Source organism: Dunckerocampus dactyliophorus, chromosome 14, assembly GCF_027744805.1.
Source record: "Dunckerocampus dactyliophorus isolate RoL2022-P2 chromosome 14, RoL_Ddac_1.1, whole genome shotgun sequence".
Lineage (NCBI taxonomy): Eukaryota > Metazoa > Chordata > Actinopteri > Syngnathiformes > Syngnathidae > Dunckerocampus > Dunckerocampus dactyliophorus.
Window position 1 is genome coordinate 6,114,279 of NC_072832.1, and position 20,512 is coordinate 6,134,790.

General features: G+C 42.0%; 1 protein-coding gene across 5 annotated transcripts in view; it reads left to right on the forward strand.

Moving 5' to 3' along the window:
* Positions 1-525: 525 nt before the first annotated feature.
* The window catches only part of ehbp1 (EH domain binding protein 1), a 137,828-nt gene continuing 117,841 nt past the window's right edge, over positions 526-20,512 (forward strand). For all 5 annotated transcript variants that reach the window (XM_054798274.1, XM_054798277.1, XM_054798278.1 and 2 more), the window contains exons 1-5: positions 526-907; positions 2,555-2,971; positions 10,625-10,682; positions 10,972-11,067; positions 11,730-11,783. In XM_054798274.1, coding sequence (XP_054654249.1) covers positions 2,868-2,971; positions 10,625-10,682; positions 10,972-11,067; positions 11,730-11,783 — 312 coding nt within the window. In that variant the 5' untranslated portion in view covers positions 526-907; positions 2,555-2,867. The remainder of the gene's footprint in view (positions 908-2,554; positions 2,972-10,624; positions 10,683-10,971; positions 11,068-11,729; positions 11,784-20,512) is intronic.

Genomic DNA, 20,512 nt, shown 5'->3' on the forward strand with positions numbered 1-20,512 from the left:
TAATTAAAATCTCTACCTTTAATTGAAATCTCTCATTATTTAACAATAATGTGTGATACAATAAATACAATGAAGTACAGCAGGAAGTGGTGAGTTCCAGTGAGAATAAAGAGGACCATACATCCACATTTTTCTGTACTTTACAAATATGCTCTGCTCCTTCCAACAGCAACAGTCGACAAGGTGTAAATGTGACAAAAGTCACAACCAACGATAGATTCCTGGAGGCTTTTCATCACCTTAAAGTCACCCAGGTGATGGAAACGAAAAGCTGTATCAAGCTAACTGGAGAAACACGGGTCTTGCCGGAAATGTGTCGAGTAGCCTACAAAACAAAAGAAAATTAACTCTCCTGCAACTATTAAGACGCCAAATTCTGTTGTAACACATTGAATCGTTCTGCTTTGAATAACGTTTACACATATTTATAGTATGTATTTTAAAATATAGAAAGAATATGTCCACGCCAGCTAGGCGTGTATCACCTTTTCCGGTTATATTTTGAAAACGGGATCGGTGGAAATGTCGGCACGTTCGGTCAAAGTACTTCATATGCTTCCAACTAGTTTGCCGTGAGAATTATAGCCGGTGTGTGTGTGGCTGCTCCCTTTTATTTATCACCGCTGGGACATCCTCCAACAAATGTCAATCATGAGTCACTTCTGACTCCAGGAGTCGCCCCTGACCTGTGGGAATAAATGTGTCATCACGCCGGCCAAAGCAGTGGCGCTATGTTATGATGGCTACTAGCTAGCATACTAGCAGGCTAGCAACCGTAACGAAGGCGATCATTAGCTAGCTTGCTAGCAAGCGGACCTCTCGCTCGGCTCATACTTCTTCTCAAACGGCTCGTCATAACTCGTCTGTGGGTCCACTTGAGAGGTACCGCGTTGGGCGTCACAATAAGGTGAGTGTCATCCGAGCACCGTTGATGCATTTTGGCACAGAGAGCTGTTAGCCTAGCAAGGCTGAGCCAGGCGCAGACTACTCCCTGGATTGAGCATCATTGCACAAAATATTCCATGTGGCAACATGTCTGCTAGGCTTTCACTTTAGGGCGCTGCTGTATGCTTTTGTGGATTCGTGAGCGGTTTTGTAAGTGGTTATTTTTAAATAAACTATGTTATCTCTCGCGCCAAGCGAGCCAAACCATTGACAGACACGCGTGGATGTCCGAACATTCTTACACATTAACAGCATGCTTTGCTGGGGATTTAATTCCAAGTCTCTGCTTAAATATTTGACAGTGTTGACCTGACTAAAAATACGGTGGCCGACAGGGGCTAACGCAACGTCCACTCCCCATCCATACATTTTCTATACAACTTAATCCTCCGTAGGGTTGCGGGGGTATGCTAGAGCCTCTCACGTCCACTCTCTCCAAACAGAAAAACTGACCCAAAACCAAAAACACATGCTACGGGAAAATGCTGCAAATGCCAAACACACACAAACCCCCAAAACAACTGCTGCAAGTTCACAGAACAAACTAGAAGTTAAACCAGGCTACCAGGGGTGCCACACTTGAGGGATATCCATTGTTATATCTGTGAACATTAATCCATGTTGGTGTACTGTCACGGCATTGAAGTGATCGCAACTGGACGGTTCAGGTTATTTTAGAAGACATTTAGCGTCTCATTCGAGCAGAGGTCATCAGTTTGTGCTCACAACTACATAGGACAGCTTTAGTCTGAAGGGATGGTGCAGCATTCATAGTATTTATTGCAAAAGGTACAGGCCCCCCCCCACCAACCATTTGTCTTAAAAGACTTTAGATTAGGGACGCTCCCATCAGGGTTTTATGCTGCCGATTCCGATCATCCAGGACTGCAATTTATTTATAATCGTGTGATTTTTCACGGACATTGTCCGATACTGAACGGTGGCCGATTGATCGGAACATCCCTGCTTTAGATGTAATATTATAAGTATTTAACAAAGATGTTTTTGATCCTTCAGCATTTATAGCAGGGGTCACCAACGTTTTTCCTTGTGAGAGCTACTTTTACAAAATGAAAATGACCAAGAGCTACTCATTTTTGTAACATTTATTTTCAGAGCTTATTTTAAACCCAAACAAAGCAAATATGCTTGTTTTACCAGAACATTAACAAAATGCTGGTATCCACAACTCACATTTTGTATTCCAGAATGCATTTTTTTCTACTGTTCTTTCATTATTAACTGAAAACCTGAATGAAAAGCAGGCTTGCGGGCACCTCATGTGGTTGTGGGGGGCTACCTGGTGCCCGCGGGCACCACATTGGTAACCCCTGATTTATAGTATGTGACTGCAGCATTTTTAATTTGCAGCAATTTCTCTTTGCACTTTGGTTTTACGGTGTTTGTGTGCTTTTGATTTTGGCTCATTTATGTGTTTTGAGTGTTTGGATGTTGTTGTGTGTTTTGGCCCTGTCGGCCACTGTGTATAAAAAAAAACTGTAACATGGCCAGCTCATTCCTGCTTTGGAAAAGAATCTATCTTTGCTTTATCCAGCCAGGATGTGCTTTGTGATGGATTCACTGTTTCGTCTTTTCTCTCCTTTTGCAGGATGTCAGCCTAGCATCTACACCCAGCGCATTACTCATCATGCCACTGGAAATTGTGGAATGTTTTTTTTTGCAAGATAATGCACGTCACGCCAGACTTGTGCTGCAGAGATTTTGAGAGCTCGCAGTCGGCATTTCTCTGACAATTACTGCTGGATGTCTTATCTTGCGTGCTTCCGGTAAGACGTTGACTATGTGTCTGGCCGCCTTGGATTTGCTGGAATAAACATTGGCGTAAAGTCTTGTGGAAAAAGAGGAAAAAAAAAAAAAAACAAAGAAGGAGGCCCAGGAGGGGATATCTGCTCCCCGGAAACATGGCTTCAGTTTGGAAGAGACTGCAACGTGTGGGGAAGCACGCCTCCAAGTTCCAGTTTGTAGCTTCCTATCAGGAGTTGATGGTGGAATGTACCAAGAAATGGTAAGTTCTGGGGGCGACTACAGTGCTGTCATTTAAGCCCCATGAAAACTGTGTGTATGTGTGTGTGTGTATGTCCTTGTTGGAATGCGGCGCTCATTTCATAATACACTCATGCACACACACACTCATCTTCTCCATTGGGTGTGCAGGGTTGTCAGCATGCTGGGAGGCGCCCGGACGCCCTAAAGCAAAGTGGCGATGGTCATTTACCTTGCGACCGACATTTGAGTTTGTTTGCTTTGAAGTCTTGAGGGGTGAGCGTGTTAGGCTGCTTTCAAGCTGACCTCCTTTAGTGATGGTGCCGGCTATCTGATCTTGACATCTCACCTCGCTGCAAGGAGGGAAGCTGTGCAAGCACTTCTGAATTATTATTCATGTGCTGGAAGTTTAGCGCCTTTCACACGGCCCTTGAAAGATGTGCCTTTGGTCCCCTGACACTCGTCTTACAATTAATGTTAAAATCCCGTAGACCCAATGTCATCTATCACCCCTCGTAAAAGCTGAAATAAACGTCTGGTCCTGCAAGGAGGTGTGGAGGCTGTGTTTTCCAGCGGTGAAGATCCTGTGGAGAGATTGTTATACTTGAGCCTAGCGGCTCAAGAGGGACGGGCAGGGATTCTTTGCCTGCAGGCATGGATTCTTTGAGCGGCTCACCGTAGGCGGGGACTAGCTCAGCCCCAACACACAGCTCTGAACCTGGGACAGATGTTAGCGTGTTGGGGAATGGAATGAGAAAAATGTCCATGTCTTCCCAGAGCAAAGGGTGGGTGGGCTCAGCTTATAGCCAGCGGTACACTTTGTTTTTCCAATGTGAACTCGGCTCTTTGTGTCTATCTGATGGTCTGTGCGATAAATGTATTTACAGTGACTTCACTGTGTGGGACGTGGGCTTTTCCTTATTGCACACACTATAACACACAATGTCACTGCTGTTATTTTGCAAAGACCTCTTGATACAAAATACAGTCGTCCCTCATTTAACACGGTTAATTGGTTCCAGACACGACCACGATAAGTGAATTTCTGCGAAGTATGATTCAAGATTAATAAATGAAATATTTTCCTAGTTATGGCATAGAAAACCTGTTTAACCTGCTAAAAACCTTGGAAACTCCTCTCTTACCGAGCGTCAATGGAAGCTCGTGGGGTTAGCTTAGTTTAGCAGAGTATGTTGGTGCGGCTGTGTGTAAGTGTTTACACCATGTTGTGTTTCACCGCTTTAATGTAAGTGAGCGTTTTACAATGCCCGCTGACGATGTGCAGTTTCTGAGTGAAAAAAGACGAGACGCATGTTTATCCTTGCACCCAGCTCGCCTTAACCGTCAGACAACAGATATTCCCAACACACAGCACGCTTCCGGCCTTCAAAATAAGAGCGCTGTTTACCACTTGTCTAACTATGTAAACAAATTAAGGGTGTGCTAAAAAATATCTTACATTAATAACGCAATTTGGAATTGTATTGTGACTAGATCTTCCTTAATCACAAGCGGGCCGTTAGAGTTTAGATTTTGTAGCAATATGAGCAGAGGCTCACATCCCATTCGTAAAGCTAGCCAAGCTATCTCCATTTCTGAATTACTGGGCAAAATTGTCCAGTGTTGTATTGCATCAATAATTGTAAGGATTTTTGCATTTCATTAATGGACATTTTATTCACTAACCCCAAAAGCACACACTCTATGCCAGTAAAAGAAGTGTAAAAGGTAAAAAAATAGAATTCCAAAAAATGAAAACAGGAAAAACTGAATTTGGGGAAAAATATAAAATGAATTTCATAGGGTCGTATAAATATGGTTTTTATTATTGGAGCCCTTAAGGCATGAAATAACACCCGTATATAGTCGCCTTTACATTTGTATTTCCCAATATAGTAGATATGAGTATATGCATCAGTGTATTGTAATGGCGGCTTTAAATAGCTTTATACTCGTATTACCAATATTGTAGACAAAATAAGAGTAAATAAGCCATTTAAAGATGTAAATAAAACTCTTGCTCGAGCAGTGTCACAGTAAATTTGTGGCAGTAAATTTGTGTTTCCTAGGGAACTTTGGTGACTAGTCTAGTGCCTGTCTCACCGAACAATTACTGACACTTAGTGGCCAATGTAGAATACAGTACTACAATTGACAATTACAATGCTGCTTCTGCCTTGTATTTGTATTTTACTTCATTTACTTAGTTCATTTAGACATTTTGTGTTTGAAAATGATACATTTAGGCCATGAATAAGTACAATTTGCCTAAATATGTATATTTCTTTTTTTTTTAACCAACAATAGGCCTTACTCAGCCATAAAACGGTGATTGTTTGTTAATTAATACATTTAAAAAAAAAATTAGTGAGTGAGGGAGTGATGTTTGAACCGTGATGTAGCGAGGGGACCACTGTAGCTAAGTAAAGCTCTGGTTTGTAGACAAAAAAAGTACAACTACAGTAAGTTGAAGGTTCTGTGCAAACATATTGTCCTGCACATGTCCTCAATAAGGAGTTGGGTAATTTATCCTCCCTCAGTCTCTGAATGGAGCTCATCTATGACCTCAGCGCTTTAAAGCGGTCTCATCTTACGTTCCTTCCCTGCACCTCTTCTTGAATGTCTTTCTACTTTGGCTGCCTTTATTTCTTTTATTCTCAAGGTGGAATGAACTGATGAACATTTTACTCACATAGCCGTCACAGACTGCATCAATTTAGAGTAACCATGATATCATTGAGTTCAGTATGTGTGTGCGTGTTTGGCCCAGAAGGTATTACCTGGGTGTTGAGCACAGAATATTTCGTACATTTATAAATTAGCTTGTGTGATTGAAAACATCTTTCCTAACTTGTGTGTTAACCAGTTAACTTTTTGTCAGCCTCACTGCTCGGAACCTTGATGGTTCGGGATGTTTGTTTTGCAACTCAGGCTGTGAACATGCTTTATTGGGTCATGAAGAGAGATGTGTCGCGTTACAGGCAATATGACGTTGAAATTAGGAGCTGGTTCACTTGCACGGGACAGCTTGCAGTAGGAGCAGAGTAAAAATGGAGCCAGTGTTTGGAGCGCAAACAGCCAGCGTGTGTCAGGCTGTGACACGTTTCTTCTGTTCAGCATGTTGCATTCGCCGCTGTGGCGTGCGTCCATCATGACCTTGCCAGACAAACATTTCCCTGCCAGCTTGCCTGACATCGCCGTTTGACACATTCCTGTCTTGGAAGTTTGCTGTTAGGACGCCACTTTACTCTACTGCTACTTGCTGTTAACTGAAGAATTGATGCTTCTTGCTTTTTGAGATTATAAAGATTTTTGGACCCTTTTGGTTGCGTTTATGGGAAAATGACGCACCATAGCACCATCTTTTGGATGTGGATGTCACTGCCCTTCTTGGTCCCTATGCAGGCACTTTTATCCAGATCTGCACCAAATTGTCATGGTTACCTATTTTGTCCATGCCCCACCAATTTTATAAAGTAGATTTTTGTTAAACATAGTTCACAAAAAAGAAAAAAACGACAGCAACATCAACATTGAAAAAAATGAAAGGATGTGCCGGGGCATTTTGGTATTTTTCATTTTGACTAAAGACGAAAGTTAAGTTGTTAAGAAACAGCCTGCATGTCATCATTTTTTTTTTTACAGTAATTGTATTTTGAAATGTGTGAAAATTAGCTGTGGGCTGCAGATGGCCCTCAGGCTTCCCTTTGGACACCCCTGATTTAGGAATTGCATCCTAGCACCGAGAACCACACCGATCCACCTCTCTGACTCATGTATATTTTCTCTCCACCCTTATCTCCTCGTCTTTGCTAGTTGTTTCTCCATCTCCTTCCTCCCTTCACATTTTTCTCCCCCCTGTCTTTGCGGTCTTGCAAGCTGGAGAGATGTGCACACAAACGGGGGCACCCACAAAGTGATGCGTCGCATTGCAGTGTTGTGAAGCGGCTGCTGATGTTTGTATCCACTATGGCCTTGGAGTTAGCTCGTCACTTATCAGTCTGCGAAGAGCTGACTTTAACATGTTCAACTTGATGAAGACATCTTTGTCTCTCGTACTGAGGACGTTTCTTTTTCACTTCTGGGCTATCTCCATGTGCAACGCAAAGCTGTGCATTTTGTCAGAGCTGATGTTATTGTTGTTAAAATCCCCGTAAAAGTTAATCAGCCTGAAATGTGCGGCTGCTGTTGTTACTAACGTGATGGGATTTTTGTTGATATCTGGAGATTAAGGCTCAAGCATCATGGCGCCGGCTGACTCCTCCAGCGTAGCTTGACGTGTACCTCCAAAAAATGCCAACCTTGCGCCAACGGCGATGCAGACCGCAAAGGTGTCATTGGTTGGCTTTTTTTTTTTTTTTTTTAACTACATAATTTCCGTTTTTTTAAATCAGCCAAAACAAGTCCTGTGCCTCGGTTCGCCAACGTTTTCTCCTTCGGTTTGGCGCAACATGTACCACAAAAGTGACTATGGTTTAAAAAAAAATAATAATAAAAAGTTCAGGCTCCAGCAACAATCTGGATGTCGCTTCAAAAGTCGCCATTGTTTACTAGTAGGACATGGGAAGCTGAACAGCTAGTCAGCAACAGTTGTTTGCAAATTCTCAGGGAAACACTGCCACTTGTGTTTTGGCGGTGACGATCAATAAATCATAGGGGAGTCACGAGACACCCCTGTGAGACGATGCACGAGATTGGGTCCACAAGAATGAAATGAGCAGCACAGTGAAAAAATAATACAAACTATTTTACTTAACTGTGTCACAAAACAATGCATGTTCATTTTGAAATGTTTATTGTCCCAAAATTGATGCTAAATGATGTTATTGTCAACATTTTTGAGACCAAATAAACCATTTATGTAATTCCTTTAATATATTATATTTTGCTGTTGTAAAGTTGTGGAATTGTCATTTGTGACATGCATTTTCTCACAGACAACTCGTACTGTCGAACATTTGCAGCATTTCTTGAAATGCTGGCTTTTCAACTGTATTAAAGAGCAGCATTTTTTTGGTGATGACTTTCTGTGAACGAACACAATCTGGCTATTTCGTTTTGTCTGTATTTACTTTGTCGACCAAACATCTCAGTGAGTGTCGGCTGTCGGGACAAAGGCTCTGCATCTTGATGTGTTTTTTTTTTTCCCCCCCGAGATGGACATCGTGTGGATGTGTTTTGAGGTGGGCAAGGTTGTTTTGTTGCCTTTTAAGTTGCTATCCTTTTTGAATAAAGTTGGCGTACTGGCTCGTTAGTGTTAATGGGCTCACCTTGCTCATTATTATTCCCACATGGTTGCTGTGGCATTTGGCTTTGCAACTTCTACTACATTACCTTGATTTGCTCCTGAAGAAGCTCCACTGCGTGTGTATGCTAGCGGCCCCGCTCACCCCACAGAGACAAAGCAAATGTATGACTGATGAGGTCTCGTTCTATTGACCAACGTTCTGTGAGGCGTCTAGGTGCTGAACCAGTGCACATAATGAACACTGCCTGTTTGGAGGCAACAGACGAGGAAAACAGACACGTGCAGATGGCAATGAATGGAAGCTGGCAAAATGATCCGGTTCATTTTTATTTATTCATTGATGATTAATAGATGATTGAGTAAGTAATTAATTTATTATTGCGAGGCAGTTTTTCTCTGAATGAGAACTCTTGTCACGTTTTAATCTTGCGAGATCTTGTGACATCCCTAGTGAATCCATTAAATTTTTTAATGATTGATACATATTTTAATATTAGGAGTGTTTTGTGAGTGAAGTCATAATTCTAACAATTTTCCTATCATTTTAACATTTAAATAAAAGCTAAAAGGTGAAACCGCACAAGAGCAGCGGGAACGATATTGATGCCTCTGAGGCTTAACAGGTACTCCACACATAAAAAAAAAAAATAATAAAATAAATAAACACATGTACAATATAGAAACAAGGTCTAGTCAGATAGAAGTGCTATTGATGCAGACTTTTTATGTGCTAATTTTACCACCTAACTTCATTCACTCTAGTTTATGCTAGGTTATGTTTATGCCTTTTATTATGAAGGCTAAATTGTGCGACGGACCCTGGAGGTCTTTTGACTTATTGCTATCATTAAATTATAGCATTTGTTGTGAGAATACGACTTAGCACTGTGCTGCTAGCAAAGACAGCATTTCATTCTCTCCTCTTAGCCATCAGTCATCAGCACTCACTCCTATTGTCTTCTCTGCTGGTGCAAGCTACCTCTGAATTGACCTTCATCCCTCCAGGTGGGTGGAGTCATACATCCATCACGGCCGCCCTTGTCTTTCTTTAAAAATGGAAAAACATGAATGTTGTTTACCGGGATGCAGGCATGAGCACTCATGCTTAAATAAATGTCAACGTGTCGCTATGTGGGATATTAAAAGGCAGTTGTAAATATTTATTCAAGTTTGTTATGATGTCACGTCGTTATGTTTAAATAACCTGATGAGTCACACACTGGCTGAAAGCATTGCTGTCTTTTCTGCATAATGGTGCCCCCCAGTGTTTTTATGCTAAGGATGCTTCACAGCATGCACCAGAATTTCAAATGATAAAGAGTTTGAGGCTACATTATCAGCTGTTTGGTTACCTCGCCAGCAACATCGACTGAACCCGACGCGGCTGTTTGTGTTCATACTCCTAATTGCTGTCTGGCCCATCGTGTTGGATGTGAAGTGGTTCCTTCCTGCCGCCTCACAGGAAGCTCTGGGCAGCCTCAACATCCTCCTGCACACCCTCCTTCCCTAGGATGCCCCAGCAAGCCTTCACAATAGTAATAATAAAAACAATAATAGTAATTCATTTGCAGTTAGTTGTATTTTTATGTCACTATGTTGTCACTTGTGTGTGCTTGTGTGTTGCTTTGCAGCCTCTCATTGTTTATTCGTGCAAGGTGTGACTGTGTAGCTGTGTGTGTATGTGTGTTTTTAAACTTAAGATGATCTTATGACTGGGACTGAGGGGCTCTATTGACCTTTATTTTGCAGTATCTACAGTAGTACGTCGGTTTTTGTTTTTAATTCTTTCGTAAAGGTTTTACGAAAACCAAAACGTACAAAAACGGAGGCAATTTTTCCCATAGGAAATAATGTAAATGTAACTCATCCATTCCAGACACCTGAAAATATCAAGAATAATAATAGTTCAACATGCCGAAAACAATGTGAAATCATTATAAATTATGAATGGATGGAACTTATTGTTGATGCAGACGTTCTGTACAGATTTAATTCAATGGTTTTTCTCACCTTCTTTATAAGTGCTGGCACTTGCAACTTTCTTCGGTCCCATGGCAGGTTATTAAGCAGTCGCACTGAATAAAAAAATGCATGGACAGTAAGTCAGCAACCCGTAGAGTGCTTTGTGTCGGCACCTGATGTCACGCAACAATACCGATCGGGGCACAGAGGCTTGTTCGTTATGTGCAATACTGTATGAAAACCGAGACAGTGCACTGAGGCAAATCATCAAACAAATCATATGAAAACTGGAGAATATGAAAACCGAGGTGTGACTATATATCTATGTGCACGTTTGAGAGTAATCTGTAGTCTGAATATCTATAAAAAGTAGAGCATATTGTTTATAAAAAATATTTGTAATGAACTTTGATAGCTCTAACATCATGGTTTTATTCGCCCTCAAGTCTCCATCCTCTCTTTCAGGCAACCAGACAAACTGGTGGTAGTTTGGACGCGTAGAAGTCGGCGGAAATCCTCCAAGGTTGGTATTTAACTATATTGTAATAGTTTGATGGTAAAATTATATTTTGAATTTCTACTACGCAAATCAATCTTGCACATGAATGTGTTTTCTGTGGAACCATCATATATCATTTTGTCCACTAGAGGGTGTCCAAACATTGTTAATAGATTTTTAGAATTGCTTTGACACAAGGGTCCTCATATTTTCTTCACTTTCTGTTCATGTCACATTTTGTTGTTATGACCGCATTTTTACCACTTGATTGTATTATGCTGACTATGCTGTGCGTGTTTGTTCTGTCCTGCAGTCTCACAGCTGGCAACCTGGCATCAAAAATCCCTATAGAGGTGTGGTGGTGTGGCCTGTGCCAGAGAACATTGAAATCACTGTCACACTCTTCAAGGTACCTGTGTGTTGTTTAAGTGATATTTTGTACCACGTGTAGTACTTCCCATTTGTTGTTGTAAGGGAGCAGTGTTTTACCGACAAACTATATTTGGACATGACCACCTGGGAGGTCCCGGCGCAGACCTAGAACACGCTGGAGGCATCATGTCTCACAGCTGGCCGGAGAATGCCCCGGTGTCCTGCCAGTGGAACTGGAAGAAGTGGCTGGAGACCGGGAAGTCTAGGACTTCCCGACTGAGACTGCTACCTGGACCCAGATAAGCGGAAAAATGGATGTATGGAACAAAAAAGATACAGATATTTGTGAAAATACCAATCTCATCTCGGTAGTACTGATCTGATACTGATACGAGCCAGGTATTGATAATATTGACACAATATTTGGATGGATCAGGCTTTTAGTGTCCGTCTGAGTGAGCGAGGCAACTTGACAGCACCTTGTGTGTGCATGTCTTGTGTTGTTGTGCTTCACAGTAACATGGATGTGTCACATTTAACACGTTTACATGACAAATTAGTGTGGGTAGGACTTAAATAAACTGTATTTATGCAGTTACATTGTGAGAACACAATTTGTACATTCCAAAAGTGTAATTTTAGGGTAAGGTGTTTTGTGTAAATAGTAGTGTAACTGGTGTACTTGCTGTATTGTTACAGGACCCTCATGCAGAGGAGTTTGAAGACAAAGAATGGACGTTTGTCATTGAAAACGTGAGTAGCCTTGTTCCATGTGCACATTAGCATAGCAACATAGTTTTTGTCATTCATTGCTGGCGTATTTTTTTCAAACTTGCATGATTAAATTAAATCGTTTCTCCATTGTATGTGCAGGCTCTGCCACCATGTGGTCAGAGATTGCTATTGCATCTTATCAGTACAGTACAGTACTGTGTATATAAACAGTCAGACTGAGCAAGTATTATGCTGTAGTACTGCTTGATTACAGTCACTAAATGTGTGTTAGCTACAGCTTACAAAAAGTATTTCAATTACCAACATGGTTTGACAGCAAGTCTTCTGTTAATTACACAACCATATAAAAGTGAAGCTTGTTTGTTTAGTCTTTACAATCGTCCCTCGCTACATCGCGCTTCAAACATCGCTCCCTCACTCTATGATGTTTTATTGAAAATTAACAATAAATGACTGCTGTGGTGTGATTGGATATGGACTATTATTAGTAAAAAATTATTGAAAGACAAGTAGGAATGTCCGATATCGGCTTTTTTGCCGAAAACCGATATGCCAATCAATTTCTGATTCCGATATCAAACCGATACCAATATGTTAAACATCACATATCTTTTTCCTGAGTAAAATTGTGTGTATGTATGTGTGTGTATGTATATGTATATATATATATATATATATATATATATATATATGTGTGTATATATATATATATATGTGTGTGTGTGTATATATGTATATGTGTATATATATATATGTGTGTGTATATATGTGTATATATATATGTGTGTGTGTGTATATATATGTATATGTGTGTGTGTATATATATGTATATGTGTGTGTATATATGTATATGTGTATATATATGTGTATACAGTATATATATATATATGTATACAGTATGTCACAAAAGTGAGTACACCCCTCACATTTCTGCAAATATTTTATTATATCTTTTCATGGGACAACACTGAAGAAATGAAACTTTGCTACAATGTAAAGTAGTCAGTGTACAGCTTGTATAACAGTGTAAATTTACTGTTCCCTTCAAAATAACTCAATACACAGACCTTAATGTCTAAACTGCAGGCAACAAAAGTGAATACACCCCTAAGTGAAAATGTCCAAATTGGGCCCAATTAGCCATTTTCTTTCCCCAGTGTCATGTGACCCATTAGTGTTACAAGGTCTCAGGTGTGAATGGGGAGCAGGTGTGTTAAATTTGGTTTTATCACTCTCACACTCTCTCATACTGGTCACTGGAAGTTTAACATGGCACCTCATGGCAAAGAACTCTCTGAGGATCTGAAAAAAAGAATTGTTGCGCTACACGAAGATGGCTTAGGCTATAAGAAGATTGCCAACACTCTGAAACTGAGCAGCAGCACGGTGGCCAAGACCATACAGCGGTTTAACATCACAGGTTCCACTCAGAACAGGCCTCGCCATGGTCGACCAAAGAAGTTGCGTGCACGTGCCCAGCGTCATATCCAGAGGTTGTCTTTGGAAAATAGACGCCTGAGTGCTGCCAGCACTGCTGCAGAGGTTGAAGGGATGGGTGGTCAACCTGTCAGTGCTCAGACCATACGTCGCACTCTGCATCAAATTGGTCTGCATGGCTGTCATCCCAGAAAGAAGCCTCTTCTAAAGATGATGCATAAGAAAGCCCGCAAACAGTTTGCTGAAGATAAGCAGACTAAAGACATGGATTACTGGAACCATGTCCTGTGGTCTGATGAGACCAAGATAAACTTATTTGGTTCAGATGGTGTCAAGCGTGTGTGGCGGAAACCAGGTGAAGAGTACAAAGACGAGTGTGTTTTACCTACAGTCAAACATGGTGGTGGGAGTGTCATGGTCTGGGGCTGCATGAGTGCTGCCGGCACTGGGGAGCTACAGTTCATTGAGGGAACCATGAATGCCAACATGTACTGTGACATCCTGAAGCAGAGCATGATCCCCTCCCTTCGGAAACTGGGCCGCAGGGCAGTATTCCAACATGACAACGACCCCAAACACACCTCCAAGACAACCACTGCTTTGCTAAAGAAGTTAAGGGTGAATGTGATGGACTGGCCAAGCATGTCTCCGGACCTAAATCCTATTGAGCATCTGTGGGGCATCCTCAAACTGAAGGTGAAGGAGCACAAGGTCTCTAACATCCACCAGCTCCGTGATGTCGTCATGGAGGAGTGGAAGAGGACTCCAGTGGCAACCTGTGAAGCTCTGGTGAACTCCATGCCCAAGAGGGTTAAGGCAGTGCTGGAAAATAATGGTGGCCACACAAAATATTGACACTTTTGGCCCAATTTGGACATTTTCACTTGGGGTGTATTCACTTTTGTTGCCTGCAGTTTAGACATTAAGGTCTGTGTATTGAGTTATTTTGAGGGGACAGTAAATTTACACTGTTATACAAGCTGTACACTGACTACTTTACATTGTAGCAAAGTTTCATTTCTTCAGTGTTGTCCCATGAAAAGATATAATAAAATATTTGCAGAAATGTGAAGGGTGTACTCACTTTTGTGACATACTGTATATATGTGTGTGTATATATATGTGTATATATGTGTATATATATATATATATGTATATGTATGTATGTGTGTGTATATATATATATATATATATATATATATATATATATATATGTGTGTATATGTATATATGTTTTTGGTTTCTTACTTTGTCCTTCTTCCCCACTCCGTTTGCGACCCTTTTTAAAAGTGACTATCGGGGTGTTATTTCTTGTCTACAGGGCTCTAATAATGGTAAAAATCATATTTAGAAAGTCATAAACAGGTTTTTTATGCTCTTACTATAAAGATATTTTTTTTATTAATCCTAATTTGTGGAAATTCACTTATTGCGGTCAGGCCTGGAACCATCTAACCACAATAATTGAGGGACGACTGTGCACTTGTCCTACCAGCTTGAACGTGTGTCTCTTACCAAGTTGGCGTCACTATTATTGAGATTTTATAGTCTGGTTGTCATCAACAGCGCAGGAAAGTCTCAACTGTTTAATTCCGCATTCTCCTCAGCCACCTTTCTAAGAATGTCCACCACACACCCCTCACTTTTTTTGTGCGCACATCAAACGGACAACATAAGAAAGTGCTTGAGGGTTGGGGGGAACGGCTTCTGTGGTTTGATAAAACACTGAGGTGACAAGCAGGTCAGCCGCTGTTCTCTGGTCAGAGCGTGGGAGAGACATCAAGGCAGCGTGAGCTTTCTGGGTTTGTCTCTGCATACCTGACTAATGACTGCTGCTGCTGTTTCACCAGCACCACCTTTTGACAGCAGGAATGGACGTGAAGAATGCAGTTGTGACAAACCTACTGGACATTCATACATCTTGATAAAAAGCAGTTTATGTGAACAGACCTGATGTTTTTTTTTGCACAATGCTAATGTTATGAGAAAAACAAGGTTGCAGTGTCTTTTTGCTGAGCAGTATGTGATATATGTAGTTTGACCACCAGGGTGCAGTCTACACCTTTTATAATTTATTGTCACAATGGTCAATCCATAAAATAGTCTCTGCCACTGCGTATATACTTGAGTCCTATGCGTTGTCACAAATGCAATGCATTCTCCAGCACACTTTGTACTTAGTTCCTAAGTGTGTGAATTACACTTGTAATATTTACCCACTTCTACTGCTTTTTCTTCTTCTCTCCTTTTTAATGGTGAATGACATCCGCTGGGTGGAGCATTATTGCCAACATTTGGATCGCCCAATAAAATATCTGTCAGGCCCCCCTCCCCCATCACTTTCTTATTAATGTTTTTTGGAATAAAACACATGTTGATGTTTACTACTTTCCACCGCTACTGGTGGCTCCTCAGTTGCCATTGTTTCAAGTTAGTCCCTCCCCTTCCGCTACATAGTCAAGATGGCGACTATTGAGGGTGTTGAGTGTGCGGCACTGTGCACATTTTGGGCATTTTGAGTGCAATGTCCGGGTACTGACAGTGTACTATGCCGTACATCTCACGCATTTATGCGCTCAAAAGTGTTTAAGCATGGAATTGATACACAGCACTAGCGTTACAGTGTGATCTTGTGTGTACTCATGTGATGAAATGTTCATGTAGTTTTTGCATATGTTTCCATAGTTTAAAGACAGCCATGACCCTCCCTCACACACATTCAGGTGTTGAATGGCATGAAGAAGGCACGACATATGAATTCATTTGGCAGGGCGGTCTATGTGAAGGAGAGGTGAGGTCTCCTCAACCCTCATCAGGCGACAGAGGAGAGCGGCGAAGAATACGCCATTGTGCCAGAACGCCAGAGATGATGAAATTTAAGATCCCCGCGCTCTGCCTTCGTCTTAATCTGGGGGGGCCCAACCTCGCGCTCAGCTAATCCTTCCCCGTTGAATTACTGGCCTCGCTAGATTGTATTTTGTCATTGAAAATGGCAGTGTCAAACACTGCCTTTTCCCTCTCCTATTTGTTCCTTTGCCAAGGCAAATCGCATAATCAAGAGAGGGCGCGGGAGTGAAGAGGAGGAAGCGACGGAGAGGGGAGGGAGAGGTGGCGGCCCGTAAGTGGCGACACAGTAGTATCTCTAAATTGCATGCTACCCTTGCCTTTCACCCTTTTTCAAAAAGGTGCACATTATCAAGGTGGGCAAATTGGTAGTCGAAAGATTGGATGGCTATATTTGAAGGCATTGTGCTGACAGACATTCAGGCATCTGCGTCTGCATATCAACCAGAACTGGAGATCGGAATCCAGCTTCCCTCTTCTTCAAAGCTTTGTGGGAGGATTTATGCAACACACAAATGCGTACACATTGAAGGGAATTATTTAAAAAAAAATAAATAAATAAAAGACAGGCTCTCACACCGCCCACAAGTCACACAGACCTTTTTGACTTGCATTACATATAGGGCCCTCAGACAAAAATTGATTTGGGAATTTTGGGAAATAGTAAGCACGTTTAGCTTGCAGCGCAGGACTAACACCTTTATCCACTGACATGGAACCAAAGAAACCAGCTCATTCATGCAGTTTTAAGGTCCGTTAGTTAGTGGGCGGGCCACACGGTGGATGACTGGTTAGCATGTTGGCCACACAGTCAGGAGATTGGGAAGACCTGGGTTTGAATCTCCGCTTGGGCATCTTAGTGCGGAGATTACACGTTCTCCCCGTGCGTGCGCGGGTTTTCTCCGGGTACTCCTGTTTCCTCCTGCATTCAAAAAACATGCATGGTAGGTTAATTGGCGACTCTAAATTGTCCATAGGTATGAATGTGGGTGTGAATGGTTGTTTGTCTATATGTGCGACCAGTCCAGGGTGTACCCCGCCTCTCGCTCAAAGTCATCTGGGATAGACTCCAGCATAGCCCTGCAACCCTAATTAGGATAAGTGGCAAAGAAAAATGGATGGCTGGATAGTTAGTGGGCTTATGCATTTTTTTTTTATCAGTTTATCACAAAGCTTTGTGGAAGGAAGAACTCCATAAAGTTTGTTACTGATCTGGGTCGGGGGGCAAGGGTTAGAGGGGACTTTCGCTATCAGTGTTTTCTGCTCCCGCTAATGTTTGGCCTCTACTTGCTAGCTTAGCAGACAGACAGGTTCTCAAAGACGCCACTTGAGTTCCAGTTCAGATACTCTATTTAAAACTGAGCATACAGCAATAGATGACTTATGACTTACATAACATAAATAGTTTCTGTGACATTCAACATAAATGAAATGCATTAAAACAAATGCGATAGCTTGATGCTAAGTTACATTGGTATTCCCTTATACACGCTAGTGGTGTGCAATTAGTGATTTACATGGTGATTTTGAACACCTCCGTATATGACAACTAATTAGACATTTAAATGTACATTCCACTTAAGCAGATGATGCATAATAAGCATAACATACTTTCAGACATGCAAACATTTTGTACGGCTCAGCAAGAGACAAGAGCTACTTCCTCACTATGGCAATGCACAGAGGACAAACTCAACATAATGCATACTTCCAAAATGAGAATGAAAAAACGTTTGTCCCCTGGAGGGGGGCATGACAGAAAATAATTGAGGACCACTGCTTTAGACAGCTTAAGAGTCGATATCGCAACGTCTGACCATTTCTTGACATTATCCTCCTAAGTAACACCAAAAACATCACTTAGCGGTTTTATCCAACTTGTGATAACAGTTCATCCTTGGTGGAGGTCTGCTACAGTGCTATTCTAGTTAAATGTGGATGATCAGTTTACCATTTTGAGTAAAAACAGCTTTAAAATGTGCTTTTTATGTCAGTAATGACAGGTATTTACCATGGCCTGTTATAAACGTACATTGCCTTTCTGCTTCTTTGCCCTCTGCAACTTTTCTTGCCTCTCTAGTCCTACATTGCAATTCTTCTTCTGACTCCATTCAAGCCATCCAAGCAAACAGCACACACTGACACACTCCTCTTAGCGCTCACTCAAGAAAACACTTTGACACCCATCCACAAACCATCCCCATACCTTCTCTCTCTCTCTCTCTCTCTCTCTCTCTCTCTCTCTCTCTCTCTCTCTCTCTCTCTCTCTCTCTCTCTCTCTCACACACACATATCCTGTATTGTACCCCTGATGTGTGCACTGTCCCCCCACCCCCTTCCCTGCCAAGAACACATTACGTAGGCCAGTGGCTTGTGAGTGCAGACTGGGCCTCTGGGAGAAAAAACACAATTATTTCAGCCCTCCGCTATTCACGCAAAGGTGACAAAAGCTGGTATGAAGTATGAAATCCCAAAAGTTTCTGCCTTGCGCCCAGGCCGACAAATTGGGATTAATTTGCACTTTGAGTGCATGCGCGCGTCTCCAAAGTTTTCACCTTTTGCTTGTTTTTTTCCCTCTATTTCTTTAATAGTTGGTGGAACTCCAAAGGCCTAATTTATTGTCAGAAAGAAAAGTCTGTTTCTGTGTGTTTGTTTTGGCTCAGGTTGCCCATGTGTGCTCGCCCTGCTAACTTTAAATAATATATGTGTTGTACTTCAAAGCTGCAAGCATGTAAATTATTGTGTGTGTGTGTGTGTGTGTGTGTGCTTTCAAATTAATTTAATTAATCACCCTGAAAAAAGGCAACAGATGCTGGTGATTACCCTCATATTGCCCCCTCCCCATATGGGCACACAGCAAATACACACACTGCAGACAAACACTCCACAATTGGGCTCGCCGCACAGGCACTGAAACGTAATTATGTCTGCATCCTGTTGGGCGTCTCTTTTTGGGTGTCATGAGGACTGTGTGCTCGACCGGCAACGTGTTCAGGGTGTGCGTGTTTGTGTACGTGGGTTGTTGGTGGCTGCAGAGGCCGGGTGGTCCCTCCCGTCCCCCTTAATAGGCTTACCAGCCCCTAATCCACGCCACACCACCTCGTCACATGGCTGGTCTGCTGACTCTGACTCTGCCACCGCTGCCATGGGGTGGTGTATAGTATGTGTGTCACTGGCTTTGTGTCTGTGTAGGTGGTGTTCGTTCATTGGGACATTGTGTTACTATAAAAGGTTTGCATCATGTGCAATTAAGTGATGGTCAGATGAAAATAACTGATATGCACGGTTGTCACTGAGCAGTGATGGTATCTTCTCGATTATTGTATGCATGCGTTTGTCATTGTAGATATGCAATGCATTTGCAATATGCTTCAAAGTGCACATAGACATGCGTCATAACTTCCATCAATCTATACGCTGCGTTTGCTTACATGCGTCTATTTGCTAATTAAACTGATGAAACGGTCGCCCTTGACTGTGAGGGCCATTGACACTGCGCTTCCATCATCTCTCGTTTTTTGTTTTGTATTTTGTCTCTCTTTGTATTGTTTTGTCTGCCTTATGTCCCTCCCTACTCTGTCCTGTGTGTTGTGTGCCGCCTGTCGTCCTTGTCTTCTCGTAAGCCTTCAGCAAGCTGTGAATGAACGTGTGTGTGTGTGTGTGTGTGTCCATTTAGGATATTGTGTGCATTTGATGTGGTGTTTGCATTTGTGGCTTTTTTTGTGTGTGTGATGTGTGTGTGTGTGTGTGTGTGTGTATGTATGTGTGTGTGTTTTTTTTTTTTTTTTTTGCGTGTGCCTCACCCACCGGTCCAGGTTGTGACCTCGGCTTTCATCTTCTTAGTCTGAGGCTCCTGCAGCCCGCTGCGCTCTGCTCTCAGCCAACAACGCAGCAGATGTCACCAGACACTGCCACACACACACGCACTGTCTCACACGCACTGTCTAATAAACACACAGTTTGTCTTTCATTTTTCAGCTTGTACACAGCATATCATCTCTCAGCACAGATAAACTGGACGCACAGAACACAACAGTTAGATGTAATTTAAAGTGATTGTGCATAATACATAAGAATGTGATACCGCACAGATCCATCCATCCATCTTTTATTCTGCTTATCCTCACTAGGGTGGTGGGTATGCTGGAGCCTATCCCAGCTGACTTTGGACGAAAGGCGGGGTACACCCTGGACTGGTCGCCAGTGAATCGCAGGGCACATATAGACAAACAACCATTCACACTCACATTCATACCTATGGACAATTTAGAGTCACCACTTAACCTAACATGCATGTTTTTGGAATGTGGGAGGAAACCGGAGTACCCAGAGAAAACCTACACACACACACTGGGAGAACATGCAAACTTCACACAGATCTTCCCTATCTCCTGACTGTTTGGCCAACATGCTAACCACTAGGCCACCAGCACAGATCCATTCCAGTCCAAATGTTTCCAAATGGG